Below are 20,052 nucleotides of genomic sequence, written 5' to 3'. Positions count from 1 at the left end.
CGTGCATTCTGGAATGAGCAACACAGCTAAATGTGTTGGTAGCGCCAAAAAAAAACAAAACAAGCCAAAATCCCCTGCATTATTCTCCAGTTGGTATTCACTCCCACATCGGTCGGGTCCTATTAATAAGACGCTCATATACACACACACACACACACAGTGTAGTACTGAAAAGCTCTGACGCTCAGCAGACCTTCCTTCTGTATTAAATTCAAGGTTGTGAGGTGAGTGGGACATTTTCCACGTCAGTCAGAAATGCAGCACTTTAACAAGCAGGCACACAGAGCATACAGCCGCTCACATCCTACAGGAACCAGAACAACATCCAGCCCAAGTGGACTCAATGAAAACACACACGTCATCTCTCCAAGCCTGCTCTGTGGACTGTTAAGACCTTCAGGAGGATGTTGGCATGGACTTAAGAGGAGCTGATCAGATCTGCTTTTTCTTCTTCAGCCAAAACACAGCGTCTGCTTTCTCTCTCTGACTGCCTCTCCGGCTTTATTGTGCCGTCGAGGGGTAGAAACTCTGATTTGTTTTATTGTCGAGGGAAAGTTAAACATTTGGTTTTTGAACGTAGATCAAAGATTACTGGGATAAAAAAAGAAGAGAGATGTATACTTCTGCAGATAAACCGTTGTAGTGTCAAACAGAGCAATTGAACTGACAATTTGACCAACAGAAACTAGAGCCTGACGATCGGCTGACCGATAATATCGGCCGATATCAGCACATCAAGTGACTTTAAAGCAGGAAAAACTGCTTTTAGTGTTAGTGCTGCAAACTCCCGGAATATTTTACAACAGGACCTGAACTTGAGCACTTTTATCTCTTATGGACACTTTAGAAATATTATTTTTAACTGCCCAATACCTGACTCTAACTGTTTTATTTGATTTTAATTTACTGACTTATCACTGTAGTCATTTCAAGCTTTTAAATTATTTTAGTGTATATATTTTATTGTTCTTATTGCTCTTTTATTGATTTTATTTTTTATTTTATTTCTCGTTGTTTATCATTTATGTATGTTTTCTCGGCATCTTTGTAAATGAGGGTCGCCCTCAATGATCTCTCCAAGAACTTAAATCAAGATTGATGATGATGATGATTTTAATATTGGCTAATTTCATCTCCGATATGTGCTGATATATTACTCGGTTTATTCAGTTTATGTTTGTGAATTATTTTTTGTATAGTTAATTTTTTCTAACTTTCTAAATTATTGTTTCAGAGCGTTGTTAATGGGATGAACGAACAAAAAAGTGTGAATCAGTCTTTCTCCAAGGATCGGAGACAGACCAAAGAAAGATACGGTCAATATATCGGAATTCTCTCTTCATTTATTTTTAATTTCAATTTTATTTATTTATTTTGCAGGGACATTGCATTAGAGTTGTCCCTGGCCAGATTTTATAAAAGGCTCCCTAAAAAAAAACCAATTCAAACATCACTAAAAGCTACGAATAGAAATATCATGACAGTAATAAGCAGACAGGTGAGCAGCCACAGCAGAAAATACATAATACAATTCTCTCCCTAATATCGGTATATCGGTCGTGGCCCTTTAAGACAGTAACTGGTAAACCCACCTCGCTTGGCGGCGCATTATTTCCATTCTCCATGTACTTCACGATGCCAGAGATGCAGAGCGGCCCGGCGAAGCCCAGCAGGTCGGCGAGGTAACGGAGCGTGCGGCTGCTGAGCAGGATGGGGGCGACCGAACGCTCGGTACATGGAGCGCCACATCGAAGGGCTGCGATCTGGATCCTCTGCAGTCTGCATGGAGAGAGGGAGAGAGAGAGAGAGAGAGAGAGAGAGAGAGAGAGAGAGAGAGAGAGAGAGAGAGAGGGAGAGAGGGAGAGACAGAGAGAGAGAGAGACAGAGAGAGAGACAGAGAGAGAGAGAGAGAGAGACACAGAGAGAGAGAGAGGGAGACAGAGAGGGAGAAGAGAGAGAGACAGAGAGAGAGACGAGAGAGAGAGAGGAGAGAGAGAGACACAGAGAGAGAGAGAGAGACAGAGAGGGAGAGACGAGAGAGAGAGAGAGAGAGAGACAGAGAGAGAGAGAAAGAGAAGAGAGACGAGAGAGAGAGAGAGAGAGAGAGAAAGAGAGACAGAGAGAGAGAGAGAGAGAGAGAGAGAGAGAGAGGGAGAGAGGACACAGAGGAGAGAGAGAGAGAGAGAGAGAGAGAGAGAGAGAGAGAGAGAGAGAGAGAGAGAGAGAGAGAGACAGAGAGAGAGAGAGAGAGAGAGAGAGAGACACACAGAGAGAGAGAGAGACAGAGAGGGAGAGACAGAGAGAGAGAGAGGACAGAGAGAGAGACAGAGAGAGAGAGAGAGAGAGACAGAGAGAGAGACAGAGAGGAGAGACGAGAGAGAGAGAAAGAGAGAGAGAGACAGAGAGAGAGAAAGGAGAGAGAGAGAGAGAGAGAAAGAGAGAGAGAGGAGAGAGAAGAGAGAGAGAGAGACAGAGAGAGAGAGAGACAGAGAGAGAGAGAGACAGAGAGAGAGAGAGAGAGAGAGAGACAGAGAGAGCGAAAGAGAGAGAGAGAGAGAGAGAAAGAGAGAGAGAGAGAGAGAGAAAGAGAGAGAGAGACAGAGAGAGAGAGAGACAGAGAGAGAGAGAGAGAGAGAGAGAGAGAGAAGAGAGGGAGAGAGAGAGTAAAAGAACTGGGTCTACAGGTCAAAACATGTCGTCCATGTTTTAAACCCGGTCTCCATCATCTGCTCACCCCTCTGGTCCTCGTAGGCGTCTTTGAGCCGGAGGTAGTTGGTGAGCGCTCTCATGGCGATGGGCAGCTTGCCGATCTTCTTCAGCTCGATGGGTCTCTTATGGGCTCCGATGATGAGCGGGTTCATCCACCAGTAGGTCGCCTGAAAACGGGCCAACGATAAGTCGGGTTTGCTGCTCGCTGCTAACCTTTAGCACCGCAGCAACAACTGATTATGAGACCAATAACGGTCTTTTTAAACCCAGACTGTGTTCAGTACGTGGAAAAAACTAAACACTTTAAATGGCAGATTTGTTTAAAGTCTTTCTATGTGATTTTTCACACTTAAATGTAGAAATCAAGTATATACTCTGAAAATAACTCTGTGAGTCATGACTGTCTACAATGGGTGTAACACCCGAGTCCCCACTGTCTGTGATGTTTTCAGAGTTTTCAGAGTCCTATCTTCACTTTGTTTACATCGCCAGGACGGCCGGCTGACTCCTCCCCTCGTGTAATAAAAAGTTGTTTAATTGAGGGACTAGAAGAAAAGAAGAAATAACATACTGTACTCACTGCTTAAACTGTGTTTCTAGATCACGCTCATTTCAGGTAAATTTACATGCAGTGTGAAGATACCAGCATAATAAAGATCACTAGCATTAGCATGCTAACACAACAATGCAGCGCCAGTTGTTTTGGTTTCATGCTGGTGCTCAAGGGCGACATCTGCTGGATCAAAAAAATCACATATAAAGCCTTTAAATAAGAATTCATGACACTTCCTAAGTTGCTCGTTATGGCCTGAATATAAAAGATGAAACATGTCCTTTAATCCAGACTAACTGGTGGTTCAAATGGTTAAAGATTTCAGTGTATTTGTTTCTACCTTGGACAGCAGGTTGACAAACGGCTGCAGAAAACGAACCCCCAGATCCTGTAAGTCTTCAGGTGGTTTCACCTTCTGGGGGTTTGCAAAGAAAACGTATTTCTACAGGGAGAGAAAAGGACAAAATTAGGTTAGACCGCAATGCGACATATTGCAAATGAGTCCTTTGGGGTCGATGACTCACCCTGACTCGGATGACGTTGATCTCCACAGCCATCAGCAGCCCGTACAGGATCACCAACAGGGCCGTGATGCAGAACCGGAGGTGCTGCGGTCCGACTTTGTACACTGCAAACTTCCAGAGCTTAATGGACTTTGTGATGAACGCCAACACCCAGTAGATGAACAGGACTGTGCAGAAAACAGAGGACGGTGGTCGTGTCATAGTCAAGATTCAAGATTCAAACTCCATGTGATCTGCAGAGTCCCTCTGCACCTTTAAGAAAAAGCTAAAGACCCAGCTCTTTCATGAATACCTACTAACTTAATGATGATGGTCTCCATATTATTGATGATGATGATGGTAATGACGATGGTTTTTGTTTGATAACGACGACTTATAAGATGGTTTCTATACTGATTAGAGCTCTCAAGAACTGCCCTCAATGTTGTGCTTTGCCTCTGGTCACTTCCTGTCAGCACCTGTGTGTCCAATCAGACTCAAAGCTGATCGTTTGCTCTCACTGACATTGTTCCCTTTTTTCTAGATCCTTGATTGTGTTGTTCTTACTCTCTGATGTACGTCGCTTTGGATAAAAGCGTCTGATAAGTGAATTGTAGAATAGTAGAATTCAGAGTCTGTTTCACTGCTTCTTGTTGGTTTTAAGTGTTTTAATGTTTTCAATGGAGCCTCTTTGGGATGTTCAAATACAGGTTTTCATGATTGTGGTTCAAGTTTTCTTTAAGTTTTTTGAAAATCCTCCTTCTCCACAAATACGAACAGTTGATAAAAATCGATGTATTGCTCCACCATTTTAATATATCTAGATCAGCCTTTCCAAAACTTAAGACTGCCGCGTCCCGCTCTGAAATACAAAATTACTCCGGGGCCCGTTACACTTTTTTTTTTAAGACTACAGCTCTCTCTTTCAGTTAGGGTCAATTATTGGACATGACAAAATGATATTATGGCAAGATAGACACAAAAAGTTTTCTAAACACTAATCATCCTCCATTCTCAGGTCATTTACATTTTTGACAGTTGAGAAGGGAACGTCTCTCCGCGAGTGGGCGTGGCTTCGGCGCATTCCATGGACACGCCCACAGCATCCCAGAGGAGAGAGAACAGCTACATTTTTCATGATTTTGAAGCTTAATTTTATAAACTTATACGTTTTTTTCGTTGCTGAAATTTGGCCTGGTGGTTAATAATACATTCTTCTTTTGTATAAAAAACTAAAAAACATATATATTTTTTTGGTTTACAGGGACTTTAAAGGGCAAATCATCATTATTGTGATATTTATTTTATTTTTTTAATTGGTGGAGGGCTTTTCGCGGGCAACCTGCAGTACCCACACGGCCCACCAGGGGGCTGCCGCCGACACTTTGGGAAGCACTGCTCTAGATGATTAGTCTTCTTTCTGCTCCTTTTAATTCAAAATTTGAGATTTTATGTTTGTTTGTTTTTCTTAACTTTATTGTTTGTTTGAATGAAATAAAATTTACAAATAAAAAAAAAAAGTTGGATAAAAAATTGGTATCTGCAGCTCCATTTTGGTCCTTTTTCTTTGGAGTGTCAGAAAATGTGACCCTGTTTTCCCAGCCTGTTGCCCCTCCCCCCTCCCCTCCCCCTCCCCTCCCCCTCCCCCTCCAAAGTGTCAGGTCTTACCGAGCAGCAGTTTGGGGAAGTTGGACGTCTCTATGTTGTGGTAGTAAACCACCGATGTCGTAGCTGCTATGAACCCCATGAAGGCCGGCATGAAGAGGTGGAGGTGGTTGGTGTTCATCATCCTACAGCGAGAGGCAAACAGGAAGTATATATATTTACCATTGAATATGAAAGATGACATGAGTGGGCTAAGGTTGGGCGGTCTTCCTGAGGGGCTCACTTGTTGGAGACGATGCCCTCGGCGAACTCGCAGACGTGCACGAACAGCAGCGAGAAGGTGAGGATCCATCTCAGGTTGTGTCCGGGGAAATGGAGCCATGTGTTGTGATGGATCTGGACCTTTGAGCTCTGGCTGCCCCAACCTGAGAGGAGAGACGGTTTAAATAACTTCCTGTTGGTGTCTCTTTGATCTCGTCTTTATTAAGTTTATTAGAAAGCCGGGTATCGATATGAGAGGTCAGCAGGACGGAGGTTTCATGTGTGCATTAGGTTTACGTCTCTGCTCTTAAACTAAATGGACCGCGGCCATTTCGACGTCTCCGGGGAAAAAGAGCACAAAGCAGGAAGAAACAATTAGAGAGTCCTGAGGGAGCGGACTGAGGGCTTCTGGTCAGAGCTATTCCCACACACACACACACACAGAGAGACACACACACACACACACACAGAGACACACACACACACACACACACACACACACACACACACACACACACACACACACACACACACACACAGAGACACACACACACACACACACACACACACACACACACACACACACACACACACACACACACACACACACACACACACACACACACACACTATAAAAGTTGTTATCATCATGATTCTTGTTTCATAATTTTTCATTCGGTCGTTTTTCTCAGACAAACAGTGAAAATAAAACTGATGTTACGTAACTCCCTCCGGGCGCGGCGAGCTCTTCTTCACCGGGTCGACATCGACCATCGATTGTTCTGACCACTCAAATCAAATCAGTTCATCTTTGAGCCCCAGGAGGAGGACGAGCTCATCACTTCAGGCCATTACTGAGACATATTGACCTTTGACCTTTGGGGTCAGATATGCTCAACACTTCATAATTTCATCCTGTTTAGACATTTCATGTGAAACTGTGTCATGACTACAGAACGGATTCTTGAGTTGAGGCCAGAAGTGTTGTTGGAGAGTCGCAGTGACCCTCTGAAGATCTGCTGCCTTCAGTGTCTCGTAAAAAAGAGGAAAACTGGACGATGTTTACAGAAACGAACAAAACAAAATATTTAAATCATGATTTCAGTTTTTTGTATTTCCTGCAGAAACAGAACAAAAAAAACCTGCTGGATCGCTGAACTAATCCCGTCTTAACTGCTCTTCAAAGCTGCTTAATGTTCACACTGCTGAAGAGAGCGTGTCTTAGAGAGAGTGTGTGTGTGTGTGTGTGTGTGTGTGTGTGTGTGTGTGTGTGTGTGTGTGTGTGTGTGTGTGTGTGTGTGTGTGTGTCTCTAACACATCTGCTCCACATGAAGTGAGTAACAGACGATCGTCACACAGCTCAGCGGGAAACAACAGAAACTTTCCTCCCCTCACTCCTCGTTATCATCAGAGCCGTTTCTGCTCTTTATCCGTGTGACCTTTGACCTTTGACTTTTGACCTTTGACCTTTGACCCCAGACAGACTGTAACAGTAACGGCGCACACATCAGGTGGAAGTTCTAGATAATTTATCGAGCGAGGAGCATCCTGACGACTTCCTCATCAAATCATCCGACAGCACAGAAAGCATCACAATGTAATGGGAGAGCGTGCACTTACAGTCCATCATGTTTACATCCTGGCACTTACCGATGAAGAGGATGGGGAAGGTGATGAAGAGCAGGAAGACGTGGGGAACCAGGTTGAGCGCGTCCACGAAGCAGCCGTTGTCCAGCACGCCCTTCTCCACGTTGTATGCTTGGGTTCCGTTTTCGTTGCCGCAAAACGCCAAGGCCATGCCACCGCCTGGCTGCCGCCGCCGCCGCCGCTGCTGCTGCTGCACACAAACCTGCGGTCGATCTGAGACAACAGAGAGCGGCGTTAAAGGGTTTGTAATCGTTTTTAGGATGATGCAATCAGTGAACGTGTGCTGTTTTTTGTTTGTTTTTTTGTTATTAAATCTGACGCTTGTCCCTCGTGGCGCCCGGGCTTGAACTTTGGAGACGCGGCCGTGTGGCATGTGACACGTTCAAGTGTGCAAACAGAAACACAAACGCAGGCACGAGAGCTATTTTCAGGGGACGCTGCCCGGCTGCATGCCCTCCGGCTCACAGTGCATAGCTGTTAATTTAATTTAAGACGTCATTAAAAGTTTAAAGAGGGCGGGGCTTAAGTTTAGACATGTTCAACATATCAGAGTTTAAGAGTTAAAAAGAACCAAAATAACTTCAATCGTTACATGTTTCATTAAAGACGCACAGTCAGTGTATAAAAACAGGTGTGAGAAGCAGTAGAAAATACAAATAAAACACCTCCATGTCACCAGATGGTCGCCGAACGTGAGTCTGGCGGCCATCTTTGTTGAGGTCAAAAGATTTTTTTGATTTTTTTTTTTGAGCCTCATTGTGGAGAAATCTGAACTGATGTGGACACTCAAATAAAAATAAAAAACACAAAAAAAATATGTTTTCTACACTTAGTTCTTCTTAGGCAAATCCTTTCAAAATAAAGGTCATTCATTTAAAATTTGCAAAATATTTTTTTTTTTACAACTTCGCTTTGCTTTATGATTTAAACAGAGCTCAGTGAAGTGCCACTACATTATGGAAACACAGATTTTTTTAGGTCTTAAATTAGCGATTCTGCTTGCAGGATTAAGCAGGTGACACCTTTAATATTATAATTTTATTATTTAAAGTAATAAGTAAGTTATCATCCAGTCTTTATAACAAAACCTGCCTTAAACCAGCACAGAACCAAAAAAACAAAAAAAAACACTGAATACTTTAAATGTCAGCTGAAGCAAACACAGTGTACACAGCATTAAAGTGACGCTAAATGACGTAAAACTTTAAAGTCTTTTACTCACCTCAGAAAAGTAAAACTCCTCACTGGCTCCGTGTCATTCCTGATGTCCGGATTATGAAACAAACGAAGAAGAAATAAAGTTCACAGGCAGAAGGAGGAGAAGAAGAAGAAGAAGAAGAAGAAGCACAATACGGTGAGAGTTGGAGCGAATAAAAGTTGATTATTTTTAGCACCGCAAGAGCATCAGCTGCTCCGCACACTGCTGCCCGTCTCTGCCAAAACGCTGTCAAGATACACGGAGTGCGCAGCGTGGCTTCCGGTTGTTTCCTTCAAAATAAAAACGACTGGACTAAAGAATGATGAGTAAAATAAAGAATATAACACTCAATAATGTTAAATTAGAAACGTTAATAAAGGACACGAGGTAAGATAACTTTCTTTGTACCTGTAGGTTGATTTGGTTTGAGTCATTAAACACACAAAATGAGAGCACAAGACATTTTCTTTTTTTAAATCATAATCAATAGTGTTGTTGTTGTTGTTGTTGTTGGTATTATGTGTTAGGTTGACGTTGTGCTGGCTGCAGATGCAAACAGGAAGCAGCTGTCAGGTTTTCAAATTAAATATTTAAACTGTGTCAGGGTCGTGCTTTCGATAATAAAGAAGCAGCTGTTCCATCTCGTCTGAGCGTCGTCATGGAAACGATTTGTGGGCTCAGTTCAGTCTGAATGTCTTTAAAGCGATTTTGTGTGAACTGACTGTGTCCCATCTCTGCTCATGAAGTAGTTTAATGTGTATACGATGTTGATTAATAAATAAAAAGCGTCCCTACAGGAAACCCGGGGGCCAAAGAGGATCAGAGCAAGTTGACTTTTCGGTTCTTGATCTGAGATATTAAACTTTTAGCTCTTTATGGGTCAATTTACACTTTATTTTGTGTCCTTGTAATCTATTGTTTTGTTACATAACGCACCATAATCTCACTAGTCATTCATTCTGAATTATTTAACATGACTTCTACTTTTATGTTCCTCAGAGAGAACACACAGGAAGACGCTGTATTATTTTGAAGGAGCAAACGACGTGAGTTCCGCTGTAGTCGTACGTAACTTCAGCAAACGTGACGGTGGGTTCCTTCCTCCTATCAGATTTCCAAACTTGAACCAGTTCAGTGGTGAGAAGGGGGTTTATTATGGGCTTCTTCCTCAGCCAAATGACATGCCAGGAACACTCAGAAACATGCACTGACGTAAGATTATCTCAAGTTTGGCCAAATAATGCTTTTTATGACAAAATAAATTGAACATTTTTCAATGTCTAAATTGCAAGAAATAACTGATTTCTGGACAAACTCCAGCCTCTCAGATTATCAATATTTAATCAAACATAACTCAGAGAAAAGCTTGTAAATGTTTAAAAGAAAAGGCCCAAAAAGCTGCAAGAGGAAACACATTTCTGTCATGCAATTGTTTCATAAATATTAGAATAAACATGGCTACGTTTCTTTCCATGAATGCAGAGCAGCTCAGTACTGAGAGAGGATGCAGAAACACGTGAAATCGCGCAGCAGATGAGAGAAGACCTTGGATCAGGTCACTGGAGCGAAAACAATCCCTCTCTGTCGCCTGTAAGCTGCTCAATACACAACAGTAAGATCACAAATCCTGCACGATGCAAACATGAAAACAAGAAGAAGCGATAATAATCCGACCTGCTGTCTTTTATCTATCTGCTGCACAGCAGGATAACCCAGAAAGATTCAGAGAGCGATTCAGTCATCTGTTATATGAGGGCACCAAACCTCTGTCAAGATATCGATCAAGTTAAAGAGGTCACGCGTAAAGACATCCACACATTTGCATGATATTTGACTTTATTGTATATTTTTAAAAAGTCAAATATACTCTTTTATTCGGCATTAATATAGAACTGTAAGTATGCATGACATTAATAAAACATCTAACTTTTGCACTGTCCCGCAACAGCAGCCTCTCGCTATACGTACCGAAACCCGCCGATACCAGCGGCACGATTTTGACTCATATTTTGCTAAATTGTGTGTCTAAATTAGATTATGTTAATGCCGAATTAAAGATAACACTAAACGGGATTCTTGCGGTGCATTGTTTTGTATTTTGCAGGTAGTGTTTTTATCTTAGACAGCGATGACTTTAAATTGTAAGATCTTTAAACGACGTCTGGCTCGTTTCACACGTTTCTCTGGGAGCTGAAGACGTCGTGTTACACCAGGCTGGAGATGCTGTCGCCTGGTTGTGAATGACAGAAGGATTAGAAAAAAAGGAAAAGCATGGCCAACACTCACCCGGCCTCTGACGCAGGTTTGTGGGCTCCCGGTTCGGTGTCAGTGTCCTCTCCCGGATCTTAAACCCAGCGCGTCTTGTGATATTGCGGGTTTACACTGAAGGCTCGGGGGACAGGAAATGTCTATGTATCGTTTACTGTCGTGTCCGCTTAGATACGGTATTATAACACTCACAAACGGTGGATGTATTTTCCCCTCTTGAATTTTTGTTCATAATGCATCGTGGGCGAATGTAGGTCAAAATAAAGCCGAATAAGCGAATCGGAGCTGAATGTGCTTTGTGATATCAAAGATACTATTTTTTACAATGCTCTTATTGTGAATGGAAAACAACCGGTGCACCTTCACTGAGGTCAGGTTAGGTGAGGTACGTGAACTCAGCAGCAGATAATCGCTTTATTATGTACGGAAGACGATTAGGGCCAGATATGAGAAATAAAAAATGAGAGGAGGAAGATTTATTTATTTTTTTTTATTGAAAAAAGTCGAAATGTCGAGAATCAAATTGTACAACGGAGGATTAGGGCCATGTTAAAAAATAAAAAAATAAATACATTTCGAAATTAAAGTCAGAAATTTATGACTCGTAAATTTACGACTTTAATCTCGAAATTAAAAATAATAATAATAATAACGTGGCCCTAATCCTCCGTCGTAAAATTGAAACACAGTTTTGAAATTTTACAAAATTGTCTTTCAACTTAATTCTCTACATTCGACTTTATTTCGACTTAATTCTAAAAATTGTATTTTAAACGTTTTCTCGACGTTTCGACTTCCTGTTAGCGTCTGTTGTCTGTGATTCTAACAATAACGTTGTTTTCACTTCATAAAAATCTGCTTTTTTTGCCATTAAAGATTCTTAATTCATGAACTTTCGATCGACCCCTAGAAAAAGCTGACAAAACACTTTTGGGAACCAGGTTTTTATCTAGGTAGGAACCTCGTGTCATGGTCTCCATCACGTCTAGGACTTCTTGGATGAGGGGTAGAGGGGTAGAGGGGTATGGATCCAGGATTTAGAGCCTGGGATTCTGTTTGCTTCTGTCTCCCAGCTAAGAGGCCTCATCTTGAAGAAGCAGAACCAAAGAGCGCGTGTGTGTGCGTGTGTGTGTGTGTGTGTGTGTGTGTGTGTGTGTGTTCATATCACAGCGAGGGACAGTGTGAGGAGATTCCCATCAAGTAGTGTTTCCCAAGGGACTGTGAGGGGAAGAAGTTGACCTTTGACCCCCTAAAACACACACTCATACAAACACACACACTCACACACAAACACACAAACTAAGCCCCGTACCCCCACAGCCTTTAGAATCCCCCAGAGTCTGCTCCAAACTCCCACTCACACTCTCTTCCTCTGAATTGTCATGTACACACACACACACACACACACACACACACACACACGTACAGTAGGAAAACTAGACAGCTGTTCAACTTTGACCTCTGACCTCTCATGTCACCAGAGGAGGAAATGGTGCTTGTGACCCACCGTCACAGGAAGACCATCAGTGACACCCAGGGAGCGGAACGGGGGAGGGGCGAACGTAGAGTTAAACATTTTTTATGGATAAATAAACGAGAAGAAGTCGTGGGGAGGAGGGGGGGGAGGGGGGGGGGAGGGGGAGCTGTAACGGGTACAGATACATCAGTTCACACGCCGGCGTCCATTAATTAAGTTGATTTAGTTTCATTACGTGTCCAGCTTGTTGATTTTATGTGTGTGTGTGTGTGTGTGAATATGTGTGTGTGTCATATTTTACTCTGCAGCGTGAGAACACTCTCTCTCTCTCCTGAGGGAAGTGTTTGACCGACGTGTCGCCCCGCAGCAGGAAGTGAGGACCACTCCACTTTACATAACACACACACACACACACACACACACACACACACACACACACACACACACATTTGTATTTGCAGCCTTTTGAAGACTTACTCACAAGATTAAAGTTGTAAATTTACAGATATTTTCCCTCTTTTTTTAAAAATCTCTGTTGGACTTCCTGGTAAATAAATAAAAAGAAACTTACAAAAAAATGAGAAAAAAGTGACAACATTCTCAGTTTTTAATAGAAAACTATTATTTTCAATTTTCTAATCATGTGCATTGCGCTCGTTTTCCCGATTGATTGTTTTTTGTTGGTATGAAACAATTCCCAATGCAAAATTGTCCTCATTCTTCAAGATCACTAATTTTATAGAAATGTCCTCATAAGGGTCAAAACTATGTCCCCACAAAGATAGTAAAACAAGAACACACACACACACACACACACACACACACACACACACACTTTAGTCTTGTACTGCCACCTTTTGGGGACTTTAATTCCAAAGAGTGTGTTTCCTGTTGCAGCTTCAGAGCAGTAAATGAACATTGAGGTTGATATTTTCATGAACTCAAAAAGTCAAATTTAATCATCATACAAAAAAATAAATACGATTTTGTAAATTCATCCTCCCGCCAAAAGTTGACACAGCATTATTTAGTCTGACAATCGAAGGTCGTTAGAAAGACAGCAGAGACAACGAGAGGCTGGAAACATTATCAAACTTTTTATTTTTTATTGGATCGATGTGCTCGGCGGAGCTCGTTATTCGACAGCAGCGAGCGGTTAATGAAAGGACGCCGATCTGAGCGCGACGTGATTTCCTGTGGATTCAAGGAAATTAGTTCCATTTTTTAATCATTATCTCAAACAGATGAGACACGGGCAGAGAGGAGGAGAGAGGGGGAACAAAGCCCACCGTCAGACATCAAATCAGAAAATAATTACTCACAGACGGAGAAGTTTAAGTGACATTTTGACACTTTTAAAAACATAAATTAAAGCTTTTCTCACCTTGTTCTAAGATGACTCTCACTTTAAGGTCTATTTGTGCCGTAATCTGTTGCTGCAAAACATAATTACACAGTTAAACGCACCGAGAGTCGCACATCTGATACGCTTCAATCATAACTAATTCGGTTGTCAGAACTTGTTGACATCAAAACCGTGCTAGTTTTCTCTTTTAGACACAGGCTGCACTAAACTTCTGGCCATTTGAAGCTCCTTTATGCCGACTTTCCCCCCTCGTTTATCCATATCCATATTTGTTTGGAGGTAAGAGGTCAATATTGGTCTCTCATTGTCTTATTGTTTTTATGTTATCATGCTAATTTTAATGTCATTTAATGTCTATTTTCTCATGTTGTAATTTTGATTTTCTGTCTCTTACTGTGTCTGAATTTCAAAAAGCTGAAACAAATATTAAATAAAATCTCAGTTTACTTGGCTGACTTTTACTCTTACTCATCATAAATGTTCCCCCATGCAACACTTTGACCACTAGAGGGCAACCTTGTCTTAATTCAGCTTGGAGGACCTGCAGCAAATCAGAGCAGTTTTTTTTCACTTCACTAACTTCCTTGCACGTGGACCTGATTCCAACATATGAAATACTGCATAGTAGTGTAAAGTTTGAGCATTACAGCAACGTTAATCATAATTTTGAGTCTGCAAACATTATAATGAAACATCTGCAGCATCATCCAAACATCCCATGAATCACTCTGACACAATCACATGCTTATCAGGCTTACAAAATGCATTCTTATTTTCCATTTCCACTATTTGTATGCTCTAACTGTTTTGTTCTTTTTCAGCCTCAGAGGCCAGAGAAATCATGCTGGAGTTATTTATTTTTTTTATATCGCTTTAGTTTCACACTAACCAGGAATCAAACACCGTTATGTGTTTTCAGTTTATTTTCTGCATGAAGCGACCCCCCTTTGAACGCCTTCCCCCTTTTTGATTTATTGCTTCACTGTGTTTTGTTTTGCATCGCCCAGAGGACAGGTCACAGACGGAAGCAGCATCCACATACAAAGTAATGTCATACGTGTGGTTTGTTTATTTCTGAGGGAAGCGCTGCAGAGCGTGGCTTCTCGTCTCGCAGCAAAACTTGCAATCAGGCAAAAAAAAAAAAAGAAGCCAAATGTGGCACACGGTGTTCAGGTCGGGGTTCATCAAGGACGGAGGAGCATCTGGAGCAGGGATTAAAGAGGTTTGAAGTAATATCCAAACTTAAGCTTAAGTCAGAGAAAAGAGAAAGTCAGAGGGGTGAATGGAGAATCAAAATCAGGAAAGCACATTTATTCCCTGGATCAATGTCAAAATTCAATTTTATTTCAACATTTCTTTTAAGGAGGGAAGAAGAAGAACAGCCATGATCCATTCATGTTGGCTTCTCCTGAACGGTCCAATATGCAAGATAGCTTTTGAATTAGATCTTACAATGACCTCACTATCTGATCAGACATTAAAGGAAACATGCTATGTTGAAGTGCTGGCTTCTCTGACAACAATGCAGCAGCCAGTATGTCCTCCTTCTAACTTTAGATTCTGCTCCTGAATGCTCTGGATTTGTTTGGACCAGAGAAGGTAGGCGCTTTTAAGGCGACCCCCCCACACGAGGATCAATATTGGAGATGCTTTTGAAAAATGGAGAGAGGTTAGAACACAGAAAGGTTTACAGACCCATGCAGAGCTGGATAAACACTGAAGCTTCAGAGTCCACCACATGGTGACCTGAGTGAGCATCCACTCTAGAGAGGAGGGGGGGAGACAGCTCTCTGCAATGTTCAGCATTTAGACTGCAGTACCCGTTTTAACCACGTGGAGTCAGAGTTACACATTGCTCCTTTTAGTCTTTTATGAAGAAGAATATGAAGGTCAAACTTAAAAAATATGAGCAATGTCAGCCCTGATTTACGTCTCTGTTTTCTGCTGCTTTCTTTCTTGAAAGATGTGCACATTTAGAAATACTTTTGTCCCCACTCAGCAGCTTCAACCCGGCTCCCGAAATGTTTTATTAAACAAAATCACCAGTAATTTTTTAATGCTTCATTCAGATCTTGCTCTTTTTGTCGGATCAAGAAAGACACGGCGTGGTCTTTATCCAATGTGTGTGAATTATTCAGAGCTTCCAGTTACCGCTGGAGCTGTCATCCTGCTTGTTAAATATGAACAAATCGCCTTCTCTATACGGGTGGTGTAGGACCTTGGGCCAGACTTGTGGGGATGGGCATGCGTCCTCGGGCTGAATACTAAACAAGGATTTTTTGGGGTGTGTAAACGTGGAGGCACAGGAGGCCGATTAGCATGGAAACAACACCGGCAGCATCCGCTAAAAAAAACAATCCCTGCAGAGCAATCCAAAGCCTTGCGGGAACACACACACACACACACACGTGAAGCGTTCATTCAACCGAGGCTATATACAGGACATCAACCTCACACACACACTCAAACTCATACACACTCTTTTGTTGGCAGTAATCAGAGTGCAGTGTGTTTTTCTCCGCGGTGTAATTCATCAAAGTGACAGCTGCCAATGAGTCTCAGTCAGCCAGACAGCCACAGCTAATCAATCATCAATCTACCTGCTCTTTGTTTCACAGCCCTCTGCAGTCGCCTCCGTCTTTTTTTTTTTTTCAAGATACCTTCAAACGCTCTCCCTGCATGGTCAACTTTTTGTGGTTCCTCCTCCTCCTCCTCCTCCTCCTCCTCCTCCCTGTGTGGGTCAGTGAGTAGAGTAAGGCTCTAACATGGCCTGAGTGAGCGGTTCATTTCCCTGATTAGGACGTCAACATCGAGCAGCAGATTTCTAGTTTGTTAAACATAAAAGACTCGATGTAGGTCGCTTGTGACTTGTCGATCACAAGGAAGCCCCACCCCCCAAGAAAACCCAGAGAGACAGAGAAACAACAATGTACATTTTTCTGAAGCCATAAGTAACAATATTTGTATGTTTGTACAAGAGGTTTCCAACATGGTTGATGTGACTATAAAGTCTGGTATTTAAAATGGAGCTCTATGGGGAGTGACTGCTCTGTTACTTTATACTGCATTCTGTCTAATTTGAGATCGTTTTGTTTTCCCGATCAGACAGGAAGTGGGTACAAGGCACGATCTGTATGTGGTAAAACTACGGGGGAATATCATACATTTGGAGCGGCGCCGGTGACGTCAACAGCACCTTTCTGAAAAGGTGATTTTCAACTTGAGCCTCTGGAGCGGCCGCACTAAGAAGGTGGAGCGCTCGGAAAAAAGATGGCCGACAGCTGCTGCAAACGCTCTCTACTTATTGAAAACAATTGAAAAAAGATGCTGGTGCTCAGAAAAAAATGCTAGGTGCTAATGTTAATGCTAATGCTAGAATGCTAAATCCTAACCTCTACTGATACAAAAATCCTTGTTGCTACTTTGACACATTTAACTACGAGTACATCCCCATTGATACCAGTCAACATATCACCATATTTTGTTACTCTATTGAGTTAGCAGTGGAAGGCTTTCAAACAGCAGGGTAATGAATCTCTCTCAGGTTATCGTTTCACTTGTTAACAAGTCTCGTATCGACTCAAGATGGACAGTCTACCCCCCCCCCCCCCCCCCATTCCTTTATGGACTTAAGGAATCACTCAATTTGTTGTGTGAATAATTGCAGAGAAAATGAACCTGGTTCTGTATGATTCCCTCCAATCAATACTCACTTACCAATCCTGCTCTCCTTTCACAGACAGGAAGATGGATTGGTGCGTCAGCGAGGCTTTAACTAACCTTCCTGGTTACATCCGACTATCGGATTATGCTAAAAAATAAGACGTCTTTAGGAATCACCTGCTTTCCAAATTTTAAGCTTTTGTTGTATCCTCTGTCAGTAAACATTTCTTTTTGTATTTTTTTTTTATTACTTTATTGCAGGCTGTTTTACTACATTACAAGTTGTCATATTTCATTACAAATTTTGTTCATCCTGGCACATTTTTATATATATATAATTTTCTAAACATACAAGAATACATACAACATGAAATAAAATGAAAATAAAAATCCAAAGGAAAGGTACGAAGAGAAAAAAGATTATGAAATTAAGATTTAGAAAGAAAAAATAATACTAATAATAAAATTAAAATAAAACCGTAAATAGAATGGGGCAGGGGGAGGGGGGGTTGTTCCTTCACTACTCTCTTAATTTAATATAATTTAATTTACATACCTGTTATTATTCCACTTTATCTGTTTCCTTATCTTTTTGCATTTGATTGTACTGAAGACACTTAGAGTAGAGTTTGACTGTTGATGTTTTAGTTTTCTGCATTTTTGCATTTTATTGCCAGTTTTGACAAAAAAAGTTTCATGTTGCAGCCTGTTTTAGTCAAAAGTAGCATCCAAAATAAGCAATTGCATGAAGATTAAATGCTTGCATTTAAAAAAAGTGCACCAGATTCGCTAAAGACGGTTCTCCACCTTCTGTAGTTGATTTGTCACTGGTTATTTTTTAATCTTTTGAATATGTTCAAAGTCATGCTTTTCCCTTTTTGCATAAAGTATGAACATTAAAAAATAAATAAATAAATAAAAATAAGACGTCTTTTCCATATTTGAAGAGTAGTTGAAGGTGTATTTTTTTAAATAACCACTTGCAGTAAACGTGCGCTGGCTCGTTATATTGTGACTCCCGTCGTATGCTATTCCATTTGCATCGCCCTGCTTTCATTGTGTCACCGTATTCCTTTTTTCATTTTCTCTCATGACACCTCGCAGGGTTTGGATTGATGGCCTCTGTGCCGGTCTGATGATATATGGGGGCAATATTTGGCCTTTAAAAGCAGGCAGGCAGGCGGTGTCGGGATGGAGCTCTGTTCTTGTTTGTCACTCTTCGTGTGGAGTGACGCCAGACTGAACTTACCCTGAAGGAGGTTTTTAAAAATCTGTGCCGTATTTCAACATGTAGACTACAAACGTGGAGATGACAAGAATCTAAATGGAGCTCAGCGTAAGTTCAAGCACACATTTATTCAATTTATTCATTCAACAAGTCCAGAACAGGACCAGGTCCAGGACCAGAGGACAGCCAGTCCAGACCAAGACAAGGACCAGAAGACAACCAGTCCAGACTAGTAGTAGGACCAGAGGATACCCACTCTACAGCAGGACCATGAACATGACAAGAGGACAACAATTCCAGACCATGACTAGGACTAGATGACCACCAGTCCACACCAGGTCCATGACCAGAGGACAACTAGTCCTGACCCTGACTAGGACTAGATGACCACCAGTCCACACCAAGACAAGAGGACAACCTGTCCACACCAGGACAAGAGGAAAACCTGTCCACACCAAGACCAGAGGACAAACAGTCCAACCCAAGACGAGGACCAGATGATAACTCATCTAGACCAGTACCAGGACCAAAGGAGTACCAAACCAGTCCATACCAAGACCAGAGGACAACCTGTCCACACCAAGCCCACACCAAGACCAGAGAACAACCGGTCCACACCAGAACAAGAGGACAACCAGTCCACACCAGGACCAGACTACAACCAGTCCAGACCAAAACCATGACAAGAGCACAACATTTCCAGACCATGACAGGACTAGATGAACACCAGTCCACACCAGGACAAGGACCAGGACCAGAGTACAATCAGTCTAGACCAGGACCAGACGAAAACTAGGCCAGACCAGGACCAGCGGGCAACCAGTCCAGACCAGTACCAGAGGACAAACAGTCCACACCAGTACCAGGACCAGAGGACAAACAGTCCAGGTCATGATTCATGCAAATAAAGCTTTCTAAATTGATATACTTGAAAAGAATCCTGAAAGAGTCAGAAGAGTCTGAAAGTAGAAACCTGAGTCCTTCAGAGCTCTATTGAATGTTTGTCATTTCTTTGTAGACTCTTTCTCGAGTTCTTCAGGGCTCATAATCAATCTCTTTTGTGACTCTGCTCTTATAACACACTGTACTGTATTTCTATGTTTCCTTTGAGAGACGGGTGCTCGAGTATGAAATAGTGATTTAATAAAGGGGGTCAATGCTGCAGCCCTGGAATTACAGTGAGCCGCGGCTGACAGGCGGCATTTATGACTCTCAATCATTATCACCATTATTTTCAACCCATGCAGCCGTCGCTCTCCAGAAACAGAAAAAAAAATATGTCAATAAAAGACGACAGCTCAACTGTTGAGAGTCGGAGAACGGAGCTTTATCTTGCTGTGAGAGTAAATCCATGTTTCTCTACACTGAAATGAAAGTAATGCACCATTTTGTTGAGAATTCTTTTGTTTTTACAGTTTTTGGGAATTTCAGGGCTGCACGGTTGTTCAGTGGTTAACGTTGTTGCCTCACAACGAGGAGGTTCCTGGTTTGAATCCCCGTCTGACAGGAGTCTCTCTGTGTGGAGTTTGCATGTTCTCCCCATCCAGGTACTCCGGCTTCCTCCCACAGTCCAA

The 20,052-nt window shown here is 42.0% G+C and overlaps 1 protein-coding gene across 1 annotated transcript in view; it reads right to left on the bottom strand.

Annotated features, from left to right (window-relative positions):
- Window positions 1–8,707, bottom strand: part of LOC109976325 (ATP-binding cassette sub-family C member 9-like) — a 40,676-nt gene extending 31,969 nt beyond the window's left edge. Inside the window, 10 exon segments of the mRNA XM_065951363.1 lie at window positions 194–200; window positions 1,483–1,715; window positions 1,717–1,780; window positions 2,737–2,876; window positions 3,603–3,704; window positions 3,787–3,953; window positions 5,434–5,555; window positions 5,654–5,795; window positions 7,282–7,491; window positions 8,501–8,707. Of these exon segments, the coding sequence (XP_065807435.1) occupies window positions 194–200; window positions 1,483–1,715; window positions 1,717–1,780; window positions 2,737–2,876; window positions 3,603–3,704; window positions 3,787–3,953; window positions 5,434–5,555; window positions 5,654–5,795; window positions 7,282–7,429 (1,125 nt within the window). The 5' untranslated portion in view covers window positions 7,430–7,491; window positions 8,501–8,707.
- Window positions 8,708–20,052: the final 11,345 nt, after the last annotated feature.

Source organism: Labrus bergylta, chromosome 23 (genome assembly GCF_963930695.1).
Source record: "Labrus bergylta chromosome 23, fLabBer1.1, whole genome shotgun sequence".
Lineage (NCBI taxonomy): Eukaryota > Metazoa > Chordata > Actinopteri > Labriformes > Labridae > Labrus > Labrus bergylta.
Note: the sequence above shows the minus strand (reverse complement) of the source record. Positions and strands in the feature narration are given on the sequence as shown.